Source organism: Rana temporaria, chromosome 3, assembly GCF_905171775.1.
Source record: "Rana temporaria chromosome 3, aRanTem1.1, whole genome shotgun sequence".
NCBI classification, from domain to species: domain Eukaryota; kingdom Metazoa; phylum Chordata; class Amphibia; order Anura; family Ranidae; genus Rana; species Rana temporaria.
In genome coordinates this window covers 455,664,613-455,688,548 of record NC_053491.1, presented here as the reverse complement: position 1 = coordinate 455,688,548, position 23,936 = coordinate 455,664,613, and the positions used below count along the sequence as shown (strand labels likewise).

Below are 23,936 nucleotides of genomic sequence, written 5' to 3'. Positions count from 1 at the left end.
CACTGTGTGTTAACGCTAAGGATCTAGCACTATTTCTCAGCGTGACCACCACCCACCTACAGGTTTACCTGGTGGGTATTTTTATTTACAGGTTGGCGCTACATTTTTCTTTTTCACTTTTTAAACATTTATCCACTGGTATGTTGGCCACCATTTATTATTCACGGATTCCAATTTGTTTAGCGCAATATATTTGTTTTTATTCTTAGGAATAACTCACTTAAATCTGTCCAAACAAGAGACTAGTAGGCATCCCGGGTATGATTTTTTTTTTAAAACAAAATTATAATATAATAAATAATTATAAATAATTATAACAAGTAATAATATAATTATAATAAAAAATATTCAATAATGTAATCAACTCAAAATCATTGAAATTTGCTCAGTTGCAGAATTGTTGCTGTCATTACTTTTATTTTTTTATGACGAATTTCCCCACAAATCGCTAGCGAGGTTCCGCTCACTCACACATCGGGGATGCATCGCAGGATCCAGGGACAAGGTAAGTAACTTTGTCTGCTGCTGCAGCAAGGCGAGCCCGAGTCTGATTTGGGGTTACCGCTTTTGGTATGAAAATCTCACCCCGAGTCAGACTCGGGAATACCGCTAGGAGGGTTAAAAGTAACAAAACAATAACAAATATATATATATTTTTTTTTTTTACAAAAATCCTCATGCATCATAAAAAGGCTTCAAAATGTCTTCATACCTTATAGACAGTATTTCTACATCTTCAAACCCAGTAACATTCTTATAGATGATGCTCATCTGTCCAAAATAAATCAATAAATTAATTAATAAATTAAAGCAAACGTAAGATTACAATCTGCAAAATAGACAACAAAGTTTGACATCTGGGAAGGGAATATGCCCCACCGAGGAGGTAAGAACATCCCTTGTAAGTTTCAATGCATAGAAAATAATGACCATAAATGGGACCTTTAACCACTTGCTTACTGGGCACATATACTCCCTCCCTTCCTGCCCAGGTGAAATTTCAGCTTTCAGCACTGTCACGCTTTGAATGACAATTGCGCGGTCGCGCGACGTGGCTCCCAAACAAAATTGGCGTCCTTTTTTCCCCACAAATAGAGCTTTCTTTTGGTGGTATTTGATCACCCCTTTTAATTTGTTGCGCTATAAACAAAAATAGAGCAAGAATTTTGAAAAAAAAAACCACAATTGTTTACTTTTTGGTATAATAAATATCCAATAAAAAAAAAAAAAAAATTCTCAGTTTAGTCCGATACGTATTCTTCTACAAATTTTTGGTAAAAATAAAAATCACAATAAGCGTATAGTGATTGGTTTGCGCAAACGTTATAGCGTCTACAAAATAGGGGATAAAATCATGACTTTTTTTTTTTTATTATTATTTTTTTACTATTAATGGCGGAGATCTGCGATTTTTGTCAGGACTGCGATATTGCGGCGGACACATCGGACACTTTTGACACATTTTTGGGACCATTCACATTTATACAGCGAACAATGATATAAATATGCACTGATTACTGTATAAATGTGACTGGCAGGGAAGGGGTTAACACTAGGGGGCGAGGAAGGGTTTAATGTATTCCCTAATTAGTGATTCTTACTGTGAGGGGAGGGGTGACTGGGGGAGGTGACCGATGGTTGTCCCTATGTACAAGGGACACACTATCAGTCTCCTCTCCCTGACAGGACGTGGAACTCTGTGTTTACACACAGAGCTCCACGTCCCTGTCTCCGTGACCGCCGATCGCGGGTGCCTGGCGGACATCGCGGCCGACAGGCACGCGCATCGGCACCTGACTGACGCGGCGGGCGAGCACGCGCACCGCCGGCGCCGCTCGAGCGCCCCCCAGTGGCCTGGAGGCCGGAGGCCGTATAGAGATGGCCTCCAGGCAATTCAGAGCCACAATGTGTCCGTAAAAACCCGCCGTGCGGGCAGGAAGAGGTTAAAGGGTAAGGTTACAAAAGAAATGCAAAGGTAGACTAAATCCAAAAATCCTGGTTACCCCTCAGGACCCTGCAGCCCATGGTGGCTGTGATGACCCATGCTACCAATGTACACAGCCCTGGAGTGAGCAGCCATTGTAAAGCTGGTAATGGCAAGTGTTCATTGGTCAGCATATCCACGTGGCAGCACTGACCAATGAGAAGTGCATCTGAGGCATCCTCTTCCTCTAACCCTATAAATGCAGCAGAACCATGTATGGGGTGGATGCAGAGTGACCCATTCACTTAAATGGGTCATGGTCGGCGGCTGCACCAAAACGGAATTTTGGCCACAGCAGTAAAGCAAAAGATTGCGGCCATGGCGTGCATGCCACCCCATCCAGCTATAAAAATACAGCTCCACCGCCTGTTTTTACAGTCCTCCGAACAGAACCCCAAGTGTAAATGAGCCTTTAGGCTGCTTTCACACTGCTTCGTTTTTATTCTGTTTTTGCCTTAAAAAGAAAAAGAAAAAAATGCATAACCATTACATTCAATGGAGCTCTTCACATCAGTCAGTTGCGGGTCAGTTGTGATTTTAAAAAGCTTGCTTGTTGCATTTTTGGTGCATGTTTGTAGCACTTGTTTACTTTCCAGAACCGGTGCTATGTTAAATTTAGAGGGGGTCATAGAGTTAGTCAACTCTGAAAATGTTGATTTGTTCAAATTTGGGTCTCTGTCTCAGCTTTGGCTGTGCTGTGGGTCCATTCTGTTGTTTCTGGGGTGCTGATCTCACCCCAGGTCGGCAGGTGGCAGCAGTGGAGTCAAGGATTGAGTGCTCTTGCCCAGCAGCCTATTAGGAGAGTTTGGCCTCGCTGTGCATGCTGGGAGTATTTATGAGGCATCTTCCTGGGTCTCTCCTCGTGTGGTGCCCACCTTTAGGGTAGCCACTTCACGCCGCCCCGGCGAATGGCCTTCCGGGCTGGGGTTGCGCGTGCAACGCAAGGATCCTGGCTTCGGAGCAATTGATCTGCCTCTTGGGGACTCAGTAATCGACTGGGTCCCACCTAAGAAGGTCCTGGGTCGTCCGTCCAGTTGGAGGAGGCTGTACGGTGGAGAGTCTGCCTGAGGAGTACCAATAGAGGCTGGTGTTCCGATAGGGGCCTGACCATCCATCCGGGGCCAGGGGAACCGGACGCTGAGAGGCTGAATGTTGTCCACCTGTCAGTCAGTACCATAATTTAAAACTACCTGAAGGAGATCCAGATGCCAAGTCTGCTAAGGAGGATTGTCTCCGCTGTTCATTTACCAGGAGGGTCTGTGGCAGAGACTTTTCCTAAGGTTCGAGTGACATTCTGGCTGCCAGGCTGGTGAGAGAGGCCTGTCCAGGTGCACTATACCCACTCTGGCTGGAGTGGTGAAAGAGACATTACACGTGGGAGCAGGACTGTTTCCCTATTTCTGACATCTGGATCTGCTATCTTCATTTCTTCTGAACCTCTACTCTTCACCAAGTTTATTGTTTTTACCCGGCTGGGTAATAAAGAGCACAGAACTGAACCTGTCGTGGACATTCCGTTACTACAACTTTCACCAAACACCCCTAGACATCAGAGAAACACGAGGTAACATGCCACCCAAAACAAACCTGCAGCTCATTCGGGGGTAGTGCTACATGTTTATTGGGATAAAAAAAAAAAAAAATGCACCAAAAACACACCTCCCCAATAAAATGAATGGAAAACGCATCAAAAACCCCTCAAAAAGACACCAAAAAATGTGTTTTTGGTGCATTTTTGGAGTTACAAGTCTTTTTTTCACAGGTGCAAAACACACCGGAAATGCAGTAAAAATGCGGCAAAAATGCATATGCATTTTTACCACATTTTTGCAATGGAGCAGTCTGAAAGCAGGCTCAGTAAAAAAAAAATATTTTATCAGCATTACTTGAAAAGAATGGGGTAGATTCAGGTAGAATGGCGTTTCTTTGTGCGGGCGTAACGTATCCTATTTACGTTTTGCCTCCGCAACTTTTACAGGCAAATGCCGTATTCTTAAAAGAAAGTTGTGGCGGCGTAGCGTAAATAGCCCGGCGTAAGCCCGCCTAATTCAAATTCTGAAGAGGTGGGCGTGTGTTATGTTAATCAGGCTTGACCTGATGTGATTGACGTTTTTCGCATGCGCCATCCGTGGAATTTCCCAGTGTGCATTGCTCCAAAGTACGCTGCAAGGACGTCATTGGATTCGACGTGAACGTAAATGACGTCCAGCCCATTCACGGACGACTTACGCAAACGACGTAACATTTTCAAAATTTGACGCGGGAACGACGGCCATACTTAACATAGGATACGCCTCATATAGCAGGGGTAACTATACGGCGGGAAAAGCCTTACGTAAACAGCGTAAATGTACTGCGTCGGCCGGGTGTACGTTTGTGAATTCGTGTATCTAGCTGATTTACATATTCTAGGCGTAAATCAGCGTACACGCCCCTAGAGGCCAGCGTAAATATGCGGTTAAGATCCGACGGCGTAAGAGACTTACGTCGGTCAGATCTTAGTCAAATCTAGGCGTATCTGATTCTATGAATCAGGCGCATAGATACGACCAGGCCAGACTCAGAGATACAACGGCGTATCAGGAGATACGCCGTCGTATCTTCTATCTGAATCTACCCCGTTGTGTATATACTGAATATTCAGATAAGCTAATGTCTTTAACCACTTGCCGTCCGGCTAAGGCCGATATACATTGACAAAGTGGCACGGGCGCGCAAAAGCACGTACCCGTATGTCACTCCGTCATTGGCAGCTAGCGTGCGCGCTCGTGGGAGCATGCCTGTGGGTCCCGCGGACTCGATGTTCGCCAGTGGGCCGCGATAGTGGCACAGAGAGGCAGAACGGGGAGATGTGTATGTAAACAAGGCATTTCCCTGTTCTGCCTAGCAACATGACAGGGATCTACTGCTCCCAGTGATAGGGAGCAGTGATCTCTGTCATGTTCTAGTGAGCCCATCCTCCATACACTTAGAACACTCTGAGGCAACACAGTCAACACAGTTAACCCCTTGATCGCCCCCTAGTGTTTAACCCCTTCCCTGCCAGTGACATTTACACAGTAATCAGTGCATTTTTATAGCACTGATTGCTGTATAAATGTCACTGGTCCCAAAATTGTGTCAAAAGGGTCCAATCTGTCCACCACAATGTCGCAGTCCCACTAAAAATCGCAGATCACCGCCATTAGTAGTAAAAAAAAAAAAATCATAATAAAAATGCCATAAAACTATCCCCTATTTTGTAGACACTATAACAAACCAATCAATATAGGATTATTGCAATTTTTTTTTACCAAAAATATGTAGAAGAATACATATCGGCTTAAACTGAGGAAAAAGTTTGTTTTTTAACCGCTTAAGGACTGCCGCACGACTATTTACGTCGGCAGAATGGCACGGCTGGGCAAATGGGAGTAGAGGTACGTCCCCTTTAAGATGCTCAGTTGTGGGTCGCGAGCGTGCCACCGGCGGCACGCTCTCGACCTGGTCCTGTCCTCCGTGACCACGCCCATGGGACCCGCAGACCCGATCGCCGCCAGTGTCTAGCGATCGGGTGACAGGAGCTGAAGAACGGGGAGAGGTGAGTGTAAACACACCTTCCCCATTATTCTCTGTGGCAGTGACACTGATCGTCTGTTCCCTGATATAGGGAATGACGATCAGTGACATCACATGTCCGGCCACGCCCCCCTACAGTAAGAATCACTCCCTTAGGGCACACTTAACCCCTTAGCGCCCCCTAGTGGTTAACCCCTTCACTGCCATTGTAATTTTCACAGTAATCAGTGCATTTTTCGCTGTGAAAACGACAATGGTCCCAAAAATGTGTCAAAAGTGTCCGATGTGTCTGCCATAATGTCGCAGTCACGAAAAAATCGCTGATCGCCGCCATTAGTAGTAAAAAAATAATAATTAATAAAAATGCCAGAAAACTATCCCCTATTTTGGAAACGCTATAAATGTTGCGCAAACCAATCAATAAACGTTTATTGCGATTTTTTTACCAAAAATATGTAGAAAAATACGTATCGACCTAAACTGAGCAAAAAAAAAAAACTTTATATATTTTTGGGGGATATTTATTATAGCAAAAAGTAAAAAATATTGCATTTTTTTTTAAATTGTCGCACTTTTTTTGTTTATAGCGTAAAAAATAAAAACCGCAGAGGTGATACCACCAAAAGAGAGCTCTATTTGTGGGGAAAAAAGGCGTCAATTTTGTTTGGGAGCCACGTCGCACGACCGCGCAATTGTCAATTAAAGCGACGCAGTGCCGAATCGCAAAAAGGGGCCAGGTCCTTTACCTGCATATTGGTCTGGGTCTTAAGTGGTTAAAAACATTTTTGGGAATGTTTATATAAAAAAGTAAAAAACATATATTTTTTTTTCTAAATTGTTGTTCTTTTTTGGTTTATAGAGCAAAAAAATAAAAACCGCAGAGGTGATCAAATACCACCAAAAGAAATCTCTATTTGTAGGAAGAAATAGACGCAAATTTTGTTTGGGTACAGCATCGCAGAACCGCGCAATTGTCAGTTAAAGCGACGCCGTGCCGAATTGCAAAAAGTGCTCTGGTCAGGAAGGGGGTAAAAGTGGTTCAATAGGGTTCTGGGTTTGGTCCAAACTTTTTCCATGTTTGGGAGTTCTGATGTTGAACTGAACCCTTTGGCCCATCGCCAGTCCCGATACAGTACGGTGAGTGTTGCCACCCTAGGAGAGGAAGTGTGTTACTGGCAGGATCATCAGGTATAAAGAAGGAAAATAGCTTGAATAAAGAAAAGCAATGTGGCCACCACATCTAAGGACTGGCAAGCTGCAATATATATATATATATATTAGATACACTTTAAAAGTTCAATGATTTTTGGTCATGCTTATGGGCTCTCTACCTATTCAGGTGCAATGTGATTTCTAATGATACAGTAAGTACAGGCTGCAATCACTTACATTTCCTTTGAAGTCATTTACAAACTCCTTATATTCCTCAGATGTGTTATCTTTCAGATTTTCATCAAATTCCATGTTGGTGAATCTCAGGTCTACATTTAAAGACGCAGTGGTGCCATTATCTACAATGATATAAATGTTGGTTTTGTTAAAGATAAAGAAGAACTCCAGGCTAAAAAGAACAACCACTTTTTAAGCACAAGTACGACTACTCCCAATCAGCAAAACCTTCTTTCCAAGCTCTTGTCTCTGTCAGTTTCCCTTAACACTTTCCCGCCTGGTCTATAGCAAAATGATGGCCGGGTGGGGGTTTCATTGTTCTGACGTCCTCCAGAACAAGCCACTCGAGCGCGCTACCGGTGATTGGTGTTGCGGTGTGTCGATCACGGTAAAGAGTCTATGATGTACAGTACAGACCAAAAGTTTGGACACACCTTCTCATTCAAAGAGTTTTCTTTATTTTCATGACTATGAAAATTGTAGATTCACACTGAAGGCATCAAAACTATGAAGTAACACATGCGGAATTATACATAACAAAAAAGTGTGAAACAACTGAAAATATATTTCATATTCTAGGTTCTTCAAAGTAGCCACCTTTTGCTTTGATTACTGCTTGGCACACTCTTGGCATTCTCTTGATGAGCTTCAAGAGGCAGTCACCTGGCGCAGCACCCCATCACTCTCCTTCTTGGTCAAATAGCCCTTACACAGCCTGGAGGTGTGTTTGGGGTCATTGTCCTGTTGAAAAATAAATGATGGTCCAACTAAACGCAAACCGGATAGAATAGCATGCCGCTGCAAGATGCTGTGGTAGCCTTGCTGGTTCAGTATGCCTTCAATTTTGAATAAATCCCCAACAGTGTCACCAGCAAAGCACCCCCACACCATCACACCTCCTCCTCCATGCTTCACGGTGGGAACCAGGCATGTAGAGTCCATCCGTTCACCTTTTCTGCGTCGCACAAAGACACAGGGTTTGGAACCAAAGATCTCAAGTTTAGACTCATCAGACCAAAGCACAGATTTCCACTGGTCTAATGTCCATTCCTTGTGTTCTTTAGCCCAAACAAGTCTCTTCTGCTTGTTGCCTTTCTTTAGCAGTGGTTTCCTAGCAGATATTCTACCATGAAGGCCTGATTCACACAGTCTCCTCTTACCAGTTCTAGAGATGTGTCTGCTGCAAAAGGTGGAAGAACCTAGAATATGAAATATATTTTCAGTTGTTTCACACTTTTTTGTTAATTCATAGTTTTGATGCCTTCAGTGTGAATCTACAATTTTTATAGTCATGAAAATAAAGAAAACTCTTTGAATGAGAAGGTGTGTCCAAACTTTTGGTCTGTACTGTAGGTTCTCTACCACGTGATCAATAAAGTGCTGATTATCGGCATTCCCCTACCGACGCTGACAGCGCACGAGGAGAGCTCATAATCTCCTGATGGGGGTCTGCACTGATAATCAGTGCATTGATTATCAGTGCAACTTCATCAGTGATGCCTGCCAGTGCCCACCAGTGGTACCAATCAGTACCCATCAGTGATGCCAATTAATGCCCATCAGTGCCATCTATCAGTGCCCATCAGTGCTGCCCATCATTGCCCATCAGTGCTGCCTAGCAGTGCCCATAACATTTTGCAAATAGGTAATTTTTCTCCTTCATTGATATTCGCTGATGAAGCTGCAATGATAGGCTGCACTGATAGACACAGATAAGGCGGCACTGATAGGCACAGATAAGGTGGCACTGATGGGCAATAAGATGGCACTGATGGGCAATGATAGGTGGCACTGATGGGTAGCACTGATAGGTGTCATTGATAGGTAGCACTATTAGATAGCACTGGTGATGAGGCACTGATTGGTGACATTGATAGGTGGCACTGTGGGCACTGATAGGTGGCACTGATGGGTGGCTCTGTGGGCACTGGTGAGTGACACTGGTAGGTGAATCTGTTGTGCACTGGTAGGTGGCACTGGCAGGTGGCACTGATGGGCTCAGATGAATCCTCGTCTGCTCTCTGATAGCCGCCGGTGATCGGCTTTTTTTTTCTCCTCACAATATCAGCATGAGAAGAAAAAGATAGGCGATTACAGGCTCTGTTTAGATCACATGATCAGCTGTCAATGACTGTTGTTACAAGAATAATTGTAGTGCAAGACCTCCTCTTTAACTCTAAACGGGTAAAATTTAAAGAATTGCCTATGAGATGCCGTTGGCTTTTTTGTTTTATTGTCAGGTCGGATGGCTAGATTTGTTCTCTACTTTAAGAGCCGATTCACACTGGGGCGACTCGTCAGGCGACTCAGCCACCTGACAAGTCGCGTCCCATTCTATTTACCAGAACCGTTCTAATAGGAGCGACACAAGTCGATCCGACTTAGAAAAAGGTTCTTGTACGACTTCGGGGGAGACTCGGGGTGATTTGCATTGACTTCTATACAGAAGTCATTTTGCTAATCGCCTCTGAAGTCGTGCCGCCCCAGTGTGACCCGGCTCTAATACAGGTTTATTCCTTTTCTTGTTATTGTTTTATATTGTTTATATGTTTTGTTATAACTGAAAAATACTGAATAAAGAATTATATTCAAAAACGTTGCCTATGGAGATTTTTAGGTATCGTAGTTTGTCACCATTCCATGAGTGTGCGCAATTTCTACTTGGCGTGACATTGTCTTTCATATTATGCAAAAAAAAATTGGGCTAACTTTTTATTACTGTTTAATTGTTTTTTAATTCATTGTGTAAAGTGTAAAGTTTGAAAGACCACTGCGCAAATACAGTGCGACATAAAATACTGCAACTACTGCCATTTTATTCTGTAGGGTCTATGCTAATATATATATATATACAGTAGGTGTTTGTGATATTGTGTTTTTAGCACGACAGCATCGCGCTGATTCTCGGCGACATGGTGCCGAGATCTCGCCGACATCTCGCACTCACTGGAATAGTGACAGCACATCCCAGCAAGCGCGTCATAGAAGCGACGGGAGATCCGACTTGGATTTCCGCCAATTCTACACGTGTGCGGCGTTTGTTATGAATCCTGAGGGGGAAGTCCCCGCTGGATTTTAAATAAAAATCCGGCATGGGTTCCCCCCTCAGGAGCATACCGGGCCCTTAGGTCTGTTATGGGTTGTAAGGAGAGCCCCCCTACGCCGAAAAAAACGGCGTAGGAGGTCCCCCTACAATCCATACCAGACCCGTATCCAAAGCACGCTACCCGGCCGGCCAGGAAGGGAGTGGGGACGAGCGAGCGCCCCCCCCCCCTCCTGAGCCGTACCAGGCTGCATGCCCTCAACATGGGGGGGTTGGGTGCTCTGGGGCAGGGGGGCGCACTGCGGGCCCCCCCCCACCTCAGAGCACCCTGTCCCCATGTTGATGAGGACAGGGCCCCTTCCCGACAACCCTGGCCGTTGGTTGTCGGGGTATGCGGGCGGGAGGCTTATCGGAATCTGGGAGCCCCCAGATACCGGCCCCCCACCCTAAGTGAATGGATATGGGGTACATCGTACCCCTAACCATTCACCTGTAGGAAAAATGTCAAAGTTAATAAACACACCACACAAGGGTTTTTAAAATAATTTATTTTTCTGCTCCGGAGGCTCCCCCTGTCTTCTTTATTAGCTCTTTTACCAGGGGGAGCTTCTTCTTTGACGTCTTCGGGTGGGTGGGGGCCGCCGTCTGGTTCTCTTCCACCGCCGGGGGGGGGTCGCTTTTAAAAAAGCCCCCACCCCCCGGCGGGTTTCCTCCGGCGTCTTCGGCGGGGGGGCTTCTTCTTCCGCTATCCCGACGGGTCTTCTTCGCTATCCGCGGGGTCTTCTCAACTCTCCGGGGGTCTCCTTCTATGTTCGCCGCTCTCCGCTGTTGACTCGGCGCACCCCGGTTCTTCCTCTCGCTGTCCGGTGCCTTCTTCTTCCGTGCTGTACGTCTTCTTCTCCTTCCGTGCTGTGAGTTCTTCTTCCGTGCTGTGACGTCATGTTCTTCACTTCTCTTCTTCTCCCGATGTTGACACGTCGCCTTTCCTCGCTGCAATGACGTGTGCGCGGCTTGCATCGGATTTATATAGACCTCACAATCCCATCATGCTCTGGTACCTACCCATGTGATACCTACCCACATGGGTAGGTATCACATGGGTAGGTACAGAGCATGATGGGACTGTGAGGCCTATATAGGTCCGATGCAAGCCGCGCACACGTCATTTCAGCAAGAAGAGGCGGCGTGTCAACATCTGGAGAAGAGAAGAAGATGACGTCACAGCCCGGAAGAAGAAGAATACGTCACAGCACGGAAGAAGAAGATAGACGTTCAGCGCTGAAGGAGAAGGCACCGGACAGCTGGAGGAAGAACCGGGGTGCGCCGAGTCAACAGCGGAGAGCGGCGAACATAGCAGAAGACCCCCGGAGAGTGAAGAAGACCCCCCGGATAGCCGAAGAAGACCCCCCCGGATAGCGGAAGAAGCACACCACCCCCCGCCGAAGACGTCGGAGGAAACCCGCCGAGGAGTGGGCGCTTTTATAAAAGCGACCCCCCCGGCGGTGGAAGAGAACCGGACGGCGGCGAAGAGCGGCCCCCACCCGAAGACGTCAAAGAAGAAGCCCCCCCTGGTAAACAGAGCTAAAGAAGACAGGGGGCGGCCTCCGGAGCAGACTAATAAATTATTTTAAAAACTCTTGTGTTGTGTTTATTGACTTTAACATTTTTTCCTCCAGGTGAATGGGTAGGGGTACGATGTACCCCATATCCATTCACTTGGGGTGGGGGGGGCCGGTATCTGGGGGCCCCCTTATTAAAGGGGGCTCCCAGATTCCGATAAGCCTCCCGCCCGCATACCCCGACAACCAACGGCCAGGGTTGTCGGGAAGGGGCCCTGTCCTCATCAACATGGGGACAGGGTGCTCTGGGGTGGGGGGGCCCCGCAGTGCGCCCCCCTGCCCCAGAGCACCCAACCCCCCCATGTTGAGGGAATGCTGCCTGGTACGGCTCAGGAGGGGGGGGGGGGGCGCTCGCTCGTCCCCACTCCTTTCCTGGCCGGCCGGGTAGCGTGCTTTGGATACGGGTCTGGTATGGATTGTAGGGGGAACCCCTACGCCGTTTTTTTGGCGTAGGGGGGGCTCTCCTTACAACCCGTAACAGACCTAAGGGCCCGGTATGCTCCTGAGGGGGGAACCCATGCCGGATTTTTATTTAAAATCCGGCGGGGACTTCCCCCTCAGGATTCATAACAAACGCCGCACACGTGTAGAATTGGCTGGAATCCAAGTCGGATCTCCCGTCGCTTCTATGACGGCTTTGTCTCTATCGCGGCAAGCCAGCTCGGCGCTGGCTCCCGCGATGGGGCTCGTAGGTGCTCAATCTCGCCGAGAAAGGGAGCAAGATTGACACAATATCGCGTGCACCTACTGTATATATATATATATATATATATATATATATATATATATATATAATGTTTAGGGGTTCTAAGTAATTTTTTTTTGCAAAAAATACTGATTTTAACTTGTAAACATCAAATCTCAAAAATAGGCCTGGTCTTGAAGTAGTTAATCAGATCATTATGTGTTTGGCCACTATTACACTGAACCTGACTGAAGAGTCTTCGATTCTTTAAAGCCCAACTGAAGTCGAATATACAGTCAGCATAGGTGTGCGTAGCCTATTACATTAGGGTGTGCACCCCAAAGCTAAAACACAGAGCAACAGACGCAGTGGCAAGGCATATACACGTTACGACCACGATGCTATGCTTCACAGCCAGAGTGCACAGCGCATGATTTTTTTTTTACATTTTTTACTACCCTTTTGGGGGGCTTTGGTGAAATATCAGGGTTCTTCACAGACCCCCAATGATCAACATTTAAGTCTGAGAAAAAGACTAAGGACAGAATGGAGGAGCAGATACTAGAACAGATCCGCGCTGCAAGGGGAGGAACAAGAGGATCGGTATCTGCAATAAGGCAATACAGCCGGTCCCCCTGCTTGCCAGGTGCCTGGGCCCCCCTTTTGAATTACTAGGACATGGGCCTGGTACAGGAGGGCAGACTATACTTGCTTATCATTGTCTCTGAAGCACAGGGTGATTAGGGTGTGCCCAGGCACACCCGGCACACCCCTTGCGCACGCCTATGACAGTCAGCTACATATTTAAGTCAGAAGCCCTGATACAAAAATTGACACTTCCTGGAGTGTCAAATAGGGAACCCTCCAGGCATGTCCCCAGATCATCAGTGTGTTTCATCCCTCTTAGAGCCCATTCACACTGGGGCAACACGACTTCTAGCACAACTTTGGGAGGCAACTTGGACACGACTTGAGTATGAATCATCAGGCAACTTACAAGGCAACTTCAAGTTGCCTCCAGGACAGGAGGCTTTCCAGTGGCCAATCAAACAACAATCAGCTCTGTGGGAGGGGTTTTCCTAAGAAATGTATGTTATCTTCCTGTATTGTTGCTTCAGTTAAGACAGTGATCCGACTTCTGAGGCGACTTACATTGAAATCAATGGGTACAAGTTGCCTACAAGTTGCCTAGAAGTCGGATTGAAGTAGTACAGCAACCTTTTCTGAAGTCGGAGCGACTTCAGTAGTGTACATTAAGACGGCTCCCATTCACTTCCATTGATTTTCTCGACCGCACGACTTGGGGCGACTTGAAGTCGGATCCCAGGTCGCCCCAGTGTGAACCGGGTCTTAGAGGACCTCTGCACATTTTTTTGTCTTGTTTTTGTTTTAAATCTTTATACTTTCCTGCTCTTTTCAGGTGCATTCCTTTCGGTCTCATAAGATCATGGGTCCACTTTGTCCTCAGCAGGCAGGACAGCAGGCAGTGGGCAGGTCCTGAATTCTGCAAGGAGTGGTGCCATGTAATGGCCCGTTGCCAATCTTTGCAGCACACTCTCCTGTAAAGTTCATAGGGGCTTGATGATGAGCCCCCAGGGGGGGGGGGGGTCTTTGACAACCAGCACCATCAGCAGCACCATCTAGTGGCCAAGAGAATTTTCAGCAGGGGGCAGCACTGCAGATAAGGTAAACCTTGCAGTAAGAGCTGGCCCCTGTGCCTCTGCATTGGCCAGCGAATTTGCTCATAACAATGAAAGGCTAATGGTAAGGCAAAGGAGGAGGGACTGAGGCAGTACTCTCCTGTGAGGCAACCAGAGCAACCCAATGATGAGCTCCCAGGGGGAGGGCATTTGACACCCTGGGCTACCAGGTGAAAGCTGCAGACAACGGCACTATCTAGTGGCAGAGAGTGCTTTCTGTAAGGGCAGCACTGGAGATAGGATAAGTTTTGCAATTAGAAGTGGCCCCTGTTGGCCAGTGAAGCTGCTCATCATACTGGGGTGCCAAGGGTGAGGCAAAGATGGGGTGGAATGAGGTACCACTCTCCTGTGAGTCCAGGGTGGCCTCATGTTGCACCCTAAGGGGGAGCACCTTTTACATCCTGGGTTCACAGGAAAAAGCTGAAGACAGCAGCCCCATCTAGTGGTAGAAGGAGCTTTCTTTAGGGGACAGCGCCAGGAATAGGATAAGTATTGCAGCAAGAGCTGGCCCCTGTGTCTCACTATTGTTGTGAAGTTCCTCATTGAGGAACCCAGTGTGAGGCAAAGATGGGACGCAATGAGGTAGCACTCTCCTGTGATGCCAGGATTGCCTGATGATGAGCCACCAGGGGAAGGGTCTTAGATATATTGGGCTCAGAAGAGGAGGCTGAGGAGAATGGCTCCATCTAGTGATCAAGAGAACTTTCTGCAAGGACAGCACTGGAGATAAGTATTGTGAGAACTGGCCTCGCTACTGGTGCTGCTGATGATGTTGAGGAGCCAATAGTGAGAAAATAGGAATGAAATGAGGTAGCACCAGGGCTTTTTTTCAGGGGGAACTTGGGGGAACTCAGTTCCACCACCTTTGGCTCAGACCCTTTGGTGCCCGCTCACCACAATCACTTGTAAACATAGAAGTCTGGTTTCTGTGTTTACAAGTGACAGCTCTGCACTCTGTGTGTAACCCCCCTGAACTCTGCACTCTGTATGTGATGCAATCCTGGTATTTAATGCCCCTTTAAGACCCTACTACTGTTTGTGAAATCTGAACGGGGTGGTGGTTGAGTTCCTGCACCTATTTTCTGAGAAAAAAAGCTCTGGGTAGCACCAATCTCTTAAACACAGTGAGAAGGTTGGAATTTTCCTGGAAGTGTCTCCTAGTAAATGCTAACAGCACTTTGCAAAATTTTAAATCCATTGTGACTTTAGCTGCACGCTTATGCCGCGTACACACAGTCGGGATTTCTGACAACAAATGTTCGATGGGAGTGTGTTGTTGGAAAATCTGACCGTTTGTATGCTCCATCGGATATTTTCTGTCGAAATTTCCGATAACAAATGTTTGAGAGCTGGTTCAAGTTTTGTTGTCAGAAATTCCGATCGCGTGTACACAATTCCGACGCACAAAATTCAACGCATGCTCGGAATGAAGCAGAAGAGCCGCACTGGCTATTGAACTTAATTTTTCTCGACTCCTCGTACGTCACCGAGTTCTTGACGTTCGGAATTTTCCCACAACATTTATGTGACCGTGTGTATACAAGACAAGTTTGAGCCAACATCCGTCGAAAAAAAATCCACGGTTTTGTTGTCGGAATGTCCGATCGTCTGTACACGGCATAAGTGTTTACATGGCTATAACTTCAAGATGACATGTACTGTATGTTAAATGATCTATTTATTTCCACACTTACCAACAGTTATAATGTTTTTTATGGTTTCACACATTTTTCCTTCAAAATTGCTTGAACATTTACAGATGCCCTTTTCATAGATACCTCCATTCTGGCATGCTAGAGGAATAGAAGAAACAATACAGGTTAATTAAAAAGCAACCAAACAGATGTATTTGTTGTTACTGTGGTTTAAATGTTGCCTATCATGAGAAAAGCACAGCACAGCCTGATACACACGATCGCATTGCCATCGGACAAAGCGTAGGACTTTTGTCCAAAGGGTGTTGGCCATGAACTTGTATGGTGATCAAATACCACCAAAAGAAAGCTCTATTTGTGGGAAAAAAAGGACATCAATTTTGTTTGGGAGCCACGTCGCACGACCGCGCAATTGTCAGTTAAAGCGATGCAGTGCCGAATCGCAAAAAGTGGCCTGGTCATTTAGCAACACAATGGTCCAGGGCTTAAGTGGTTAAGAGTTGGTCACACTCTCCTATCATACGAATTGGATGCAGGGAAACACGCATCCAATTTGCATCAATGTGAACCCAGCCTTATGAGGAACGACTATACACAGTAAATGTATTCTTTCTGGAAAGGAAATCCGATTGCAATATACAAATCTTTATATGGTGACTGTGGGCCATATTCTCCTAGATTTCCCGTGGGCGGTGCGTAAGCCATTTACACTCCGCCGCCCCAACCTACAGGAGCAAGTGCTGTATTCCCCAAACACTTGCTCCGTAGTTTGGGGCGGCGGAGTGTAAATGGCCCGGCGTAGCCACGCGTATCTCCAAGGGGGCGGCTTCTATTTAAAATAGCCCAGTGCGCATGCTCCAGTTCTCGGCGTAAAACGTCAATGACGCCGACGTGTGCGTCATTGACGTAAAGTCGTATTCAAGAACGACTTAGGGAAACGACGTAGCCGACGGAAAAACACGACGCGGACCCGACGCCATACTTAACATGGCCTATGTGGGACTTGTGTAAACTTACCCTTCATATAGCAGGGGTAAGTTTACGCTTACGCAAACGACGTTAGCGACGGTTACGCGACGCAAAATCGTTCGGGAATCGGCGTATCAGGCTCATTTGCATAAACAAATGAGACCTGAACGTAAACGCTATCTAGCGGCGGCCGGCGTAATTACATTTAAGATCCGACAGTGTAAGTGACTTACAGATGGCGGATCTTAAGTGTATCTATGCGAAAATGATTCTAATCAGTCGCATAGATACACGGGCCAAAAAAGAGAGATACGATGGAGTATCCTGAGATACTCCATCGTATCCTTACTCAGAATATGGCCCTGTATCATTGGGAGAAAACTATTTAATCCAAGGTCTCTAAAGGAGACAAGTGGCCACACAATGAAGATGGATGAGACGTGGTTAAATCTTAAACTGCGTAAAGGGCTCTTTTAGCCAGATTCAGAGAGACTTACGCCGACGTATCAGTAGATACGCCGTCGTAAGTCCGAATGTGCGCCGTCGTATCTATGCGCTCATTCTTAAAATGAGATACGCCTGAATTTTGCCAAGATACGACCGACGTAAGTCTCCTACGCCGTCGTATCTTGGGTGCATATTTACGCTGGCCGCAAGGGGCGCTTCCGTTGATTTACGCGTTGAATATGTAAATGAGCTAGATACGCCGATTCACAAACGTACTTGCGCCCGTCGCTGTAATCTACGTCGTTTACGTAAGGCGTTTTTCCGGCGTAAAGTTAAACCACCAAAAAGCTGGTCTAAGTCGTTTAGGGTATGGACGTCGGAAGTGCCGTCGGATTTTACGCCGTTTAGGTAAGTCGTACGTGAATGGGGCTGGGGGCGTAAGTTAGGTTCACGTCGTACGTATTGAGACGTCGTATCGTAGGGAGTAATTGCAACGTGATTCTGAGCATGCGCGCGCATGTGCCATTCGTTCGGCCATGCATTCACATGGGGTCACGATTCATTTGAATACAACACGCCCACTGCCTTGCTACTTTGAAATACGCGGCCCATTTACGTTACGCCGGCATACATATGGGAGCAAGTGCTTTGTGAATACAGTACTTGCCTCTCAATGTTATATCGGCGTATCGCATGTGAGATGCGCTACGCCAAACTAAAGATGCGCCCGTCTCTCTGAATCTGGCTATGTATCGTTAGGGTGGTAAAGATGTGGAACACCCTTCCACAGTTAGTGCTGTCAGCATGGAGTGTAGATAAATCCTAAATCCAGGGATATGGAAATTTGTAGACACACACACATTGAATTGTATGGAAAGGTGTCTTCATGTCAACCTTACCAACTATGTAACTATGTAAGCCCTTCCCTACTTTATACACAAATAAAAATGTTGGCTACAGATCCACATAAAGGGCCAGATCCACATAGATCGGCACCGGCGCAGCGTATCTAAGATACGCTACGCCGTCGTAACTTACTTGGCTTTGTTTCAAATCCACAACGAATTTGCGCCGTAAGTTACGGTGGCGTAGTGTATCTCTGGCGGCGGAATTCAAATCGCGATTAGGGGGCGTGATTCATTTAAATGAAGCGCGTCCCCGCACCGAATGAACTGCGCATGCTCCGTTTCAAAATTTCCCGCTGTGCATTGCGCAAAATGATGTAATTTTTTAAACTTAGACGTGACTTACGTCCATTCCGATTCACGGACGACTTACGCAAAAAAAAGAAAAAATTCAAATTTCGACGCCGGAACGACGGCCATACTTAGCATGGCAAATCTAACTATACGCCACAAAAAAGCAGCTTTAACTATACGCTGGAAAAAGCCAACTAGAGACGACGTAAGAGAATGCGACGGCCGCGCGTACGTTCGTGGATCGTCGGAAATAGCTAATTTGCATACCCGACGCGGAAAACGACACGAACTCCACCCAGCGGACGCTAAAGTATTGCATCTACGATCCGAAGGCGTACGAAGCCGTACGCCTGTCGGATCTAACCCAGATGCCATCATATCTTGGTTTGAGGATTCAAACCAAAGATACGACGCGGGAAATTTGAAAGTACACCGGCGTATCAGTAGATACGCCGGTGTACTCTCACTGTGGATCTGGCCCAAAACTTCTACAGAACAGCCAACAGTTTAGTAACTCTATACTACATGATTATTTCCAATGAATACTTCAATACTTAGGCATAACTCACATGGTGTTGGTCCAATGTTACTGCTGGTGGTTGCGGGAAGAGGTTTCTCAGATATCTCTACTGTTGTGCTGTTAAACTCTATGGTGCTTGGCTCTGGAGCATTATTTGAAATTGTCAATAATGAGCTTGAACTTGAATTTACTCCATCTGTGGTTGTTCTGGAGACAAAATCGACTTTGGTTATGACTGTATTATCATCAGGGGTTCCTCCAGTAGTTAAAGGACCATTACTAGTTATGGGTATATTAGAGGCAGTTGGTATATCGATTGCTTCTGTTGTAGTTTGAGCTATAAATGTTGTTTCTGTGGTTGAAAGTGATGATTGAGCAGTAGTTGTTAAGGTACCTGTGTTGATTTCTGGAGAAATTAAAACAAAATGAATGAAGGTGATGGACATGGCTAGGACTCCCTGATAAATATTTCATCATAAAATGGATAAGACAGGAAAGAAATACATAAAACTACAGGCAGATGAGGTTTCTCAGGTAAATAAAGCAAATTAGATTTTTTTTTTCTATTTGAGATAAAATAACTAGACATGTGCACACTGAAATATTTTGTTACGGATTTTCGTTTTCGTCCGAAAAAATAAATTTATTTTATTACTTCCGAAATTCGTTTTTATTAATTTTGTTTTTCGTTGGAAATTGCATTCGTCCAAAAATTCGAACGAATTAAGGTTGAATCTGTCATTGAAGGCTTATGGTGTCTGACTGTTTGTCAAATGTTCAAAGAAGATTCGACGAAGCAGTGAAACTGTACGACGCTTCAATCATACTTTTCCGGTCGAATGTTCCACCTACAAGCCATAGTAGAATTCTAATGTTGTATGACAGTAATAATTATATTTATAAAATATTATTACTAGTCAACCAACAATAGAATTTTTCTATAGCCTATGGGTGGAGCATTTGACCGAAAATGTATGATTGCGGCGTCGTACAGTTTAGCTGCTCCGTCGAATCTTCTCAGAACTATCAACGTTTTTCGATGCTTTGTCGAATCTTCGTTGTTCATGTTGAATTGTCAAGTTAGTTCTAGCTATTTTACTGCTCCTCCTCTTTGGTTACAATCAGCCAATAACATTCCATCATCATCATTATTTTTATTTTACTTCCCCCACCCAATTCCAGCAGCGATCTTTTCTCTCTATAATGCAAATCTTTCCTCTCTATAATGTCAAATCTTTTCTCTCTATAATGTTGAATCTTTTCTCTTTATAATGTTGAATCTATTCTCTCTATGATCTCGAATCTTTCCTCTCTATAATATCGAATCTATTCTCTCTATAATGTCGAATCTATTCTCTCTATGATGTCGAATCTATTCTCTCTATGATGTCGAATCTTTTCTCTCTATAATGTCAAATCTATTCTCTCTATAATGTTGAATCTTTTCTCTCTATAATGTCGAATCTTTCCTCTCTATAATGTTGAATCTTTTCTCTCTATAATGTTGAATCTTTTCTCTTTATAATGTTGAATCTATTCTCTCTATGATCTCGAATCTTTCCTCTTTATAATATCGAATCTATTCTCTCTATAATGTCGAATCTATTCTCTCTATGATGTCGAATCTATTCTCTCTATGATGTCGAATCTTTTCTCTCTATAATGTCAAATCTATTCTCTCTATAATGTTGAATCTTTTCTCTCTATAATGTCGAATCTTTCCTCTCTATAATGTTGAATCTTTTCTCTCTATAATGTCGAATCTTTTCTCTCTATAATGTTGAATTTTTTCTCTCTATGATGTTGAATCTTTTCCCTCTATAATGTTGAATCTTTTCTCTCTAAAATGTTGAATCTTTCCTCTCTATAATGTTGAATCTTTTCTCTCTATAATGTCAAATCTTTTCTCTCTATAATGTCAAATCTTTTCTCTCTACTGTATAATGTCGAATCTTTCCTCTCTATAATGTCAATTTTTTTCTCTCTATAATGTCGAATCTTTTCCCTCTATAATGTTGAATCTTTTCTCTCTAAAATGTTGAATCTTTCCTCTCTATAATGTTGAATCTTTTCTCTCTATAATGTCAAATCTTTTCTCTCTATAATGTCGAATTTTTTCTCTCTATGATGTCGAATCTTTTCCCTCTATAATGTTGAATCTTTTCTCTCTATAATGTCGAATCTTTCGTCTCTATAATGTCGAATCTTTCCTCTCTATAATGTCGAATCTTTTCTCTCTATAATGTCGAATCTTTTCTCTCTATGTAGAATAATTTTGGACTAATAGAGTTAAGGTTAGGCACATTCGACCAACGAAAACGAAAATAAAGCATTTATTTATAACGTATCTTTCGGTTTTCACATACTGTGCGTTCGTTTTCGTTTGTTAAAACGATAACGAAAATACCTGAAATTCGGACGAAAATGCGTTTGGATGAAAACGAATGCACATGTCTAAAAATAACAAGTTTTCTGAGTAACCTGCCCCACTGCTGTGGATACTTACCCTTCCAAGTCACTCCATTTACTTTCTGGAGCTCCATGAAATACCTGGTGTCTTATACCAGTGGTCATCAACCCTGTCCTGCAGGGCCCACTAACAGGCCAGGTTTTATGTATTACCTTGGTGAGATGCAGTCTAGAATACTGCAATCACTGAGGAGCAAATGATATCAGCTGTGATGTATTTCAGTTGTCTTGCAAACATGGCCTGTTAGTGGGCCCTGCAGGACAAGGTTGATGACCACTGTCTTATACCATAGAGGGCGCAGGAGCACAGCCCCCTCTCTCCTGCACCCGTCACTCACCAATAGATAGATTCATGCATTGCGCCCCCCAAAAAAATTTGAGCACCAGCCACCACTGCTCTCTCTTCTGCCATGATGCAGCACTGAGTTCCAAAGCAGCCAATCCCCAAGCTCATGTGGTGTCATATTGGCCACTTGTAAGCTCAAACTCGACCCTATTGGCCAGAGCCGTATCACTTTCTGCTTGTGGGTTCCATTGCATTATCCTGAGGGCTGCTCCAGCTCTGGGGGATACAAGATGGTGAGTGGGTGGGGAATCTTGCACCATGTATACCCCGCACAGATACTTGGGCTCTGTGAGGTTACCTTACTTAGCCATGCCCCCGTAGGGGTTGCTGAATGTAGTGGTTCACCCTGCCAAGCCAGACATTATTCTCTCAGGCACTCAGGGACATAGAACAGTCCATAAGTTTTGTTTTTTATTGAGGGGATTAAACTTGGATGGTAAATGGGAAGTTATGGGATGCCAAGGAAATTTAGTGCAACTTTCTTGGGACTTCTATATACACTTCCAGTATGTACACTCCAGTCTTCTCTCCAGCACAACACTTGCTTAAGACCTCTTATCCTTCACTACTCCAGCACTTCACTTGCTGAGAGACTATTACTCCACCAGCACTTCCCTTGCTGCAGACTGTTACTCCTCCGGACTAGCTAGCCACTGCATGGTTAGGCCTGATAGTAACTCAGTCAGGCCTCAGTGAACTGCCTTTGCGGGCATGGACCTCGGGACCCTGTGGTGTAGAAATAGTTCAGGTGCTTACTGTCCTCTGCTCAGCTACCACTCCCAGATAGCTCTTGTTAGGCCCTGCCAGCCAGCCTAACTGCAATTACCTTTTTCCACTGCACTTCCCTCAGTCCTCTCTTCTGGTTCTGCACCCATCTCTCAAACTGCACCCATCTCTCTCCTAGTTCTCTCAGGTGTGCCTCCCCAGTCCTCCCGACTGTGCTTCACTCACCAGCCCTCTTGGCTGCGACCAGTTGTCCTTCCTGGAGACTCTTAGCAGTGTTCTTTGCAGCTGTCCTCTCTTGCTCTCTCATGTGCCTTTCTTTCCAGGATCTCTTCACTCCTCCCGGATGCACTCGAGCCTTGGCCCAGGTCACCCCCCCAGACTGGGGAGCTCCCTGTGGGCCCCCGACAGCATCCACACTCTCTCACTCCAGCTCTTCCACTCGGCAACTCCAACCTGGCTGGGCTGCCCCAGGTATTTCAGAAGGCCTTCCCCCTGCCAATCCAAGTTGGGGATTGGTCAAGGCTCCTAGAATACCCCAAGCAGCTCCACCTCTCTTCCTTTTCTTCCAGCACTTTCTAAAATTAAGGGGAAGGTGACAGTGATGTTACCTGTGAGTCACCGATCCCTACCTTAAACCCCTCCAAGCCCAGAATGAAAACAAACAGGTCTAGCCACCAGCTAGGCCTGCCTAAATGTCCCTACTCTTCACTCTAGCACCTACCTAACTAGAGGGTGCTACACTTGTATCCACACTGATATCTGAGCTCTATATCCATATCAATACCTGAGCACTCTGTATATCCACACTAATACCTGGGCTATGGGTTGCACCCTATATACCCACACTCCTGACCACTGCACTGAATACATTGGAGTTGATTTACTAAAACGGGAGAGTGCCAAATCTGGTGCAGATGTGCATGGTAGCCAATCAGCTTCTAACTTCAGCTTGTTCAATTAAATTAATACAGTACATTTCCCTTTTTTTCTTTTGGTGGTATTTGATAAAAAAAAAAATCTTCATCATTTTAGGCCAATATATATTCTTCTACATATTTATTTATTTTTGGTAAAAAAAAAAAAAAAAATGCAATAAGCATATATTGATTGGTTTGCGCAAAAGTTATAGCATCTGCAAACTATGGGAAAGATTTATGGCATTTTTATTATTTATTTATTTTTTACTAGTAATGGCAGTGATCTTGGCAGTACTGCAACATTGCGACGGTGATCTTGCCACCGGCCAAACACACATATTGTCCCCCGCCATGCAGCGGATGCCCTCTGGTGGCCAAAGAAAGGTAGGATGTACCCAAATGGGATTTTGCCCAGGGGAGCCATTCTGATGCAGTATATCTGCGTGAGCCAATCAGGAACTGGTTAAAGTGGCAACCAGCACTCAGGGCTGGTACAAGGATTTTTGACCCACTAGGAAAAACCTAATTTTTCCACCCCCCTTTGCTCCACCACTGACCCCCCCCTTTTGCCCTGCCTATGTATACCCCACCTTTTTTAATGAAGTGTCCATCAAATGCAGCCCACCAGTGCCCATGAAATGCAGCCCCACCAGGGCCCATCAATGCAGCTTTACCAGCGCCCATTAAATGCAGCCTCACCAGTGCCCATC

The 23,936-nt window shown here is 45.3% G+C and overlaps 1 protein-coding gene across 1 annotated transcript in view; it reads right to left on the bottom strand.

The window, feature by feature from the left end:
* LOC120930572 (flocculation protein FLO11-like) overlaps positions 1 to 23,936 on the bottom strand; it is a 63,984-nt gene that overhangs the window by 7,747 nt on the left and 32,301 nt on the right. The window contains exons 3-6 of the mRNA XM_040341747.1: positions 18,818 to 19,174; positions 15,673 to 15,771; positions 6,932 to 7,053; positions 713 to 771 (exon numbers count right to left, since the gene is read on the bottom strand). Coding sequence (XP_040197681.1) covers positions 713 to 771; positions 6,932 to 7,053; positions 15,673 to 15,771; positions 18,818 to 19,174 — 637 coding nt within the window. The remainder of the gene's footprint in view (positions 1 to 712; positions 772 to 6,931; positions 7,054 to 15,672; positions 15,772 to 18,817; positions 19,175 to 23,936) is intronic.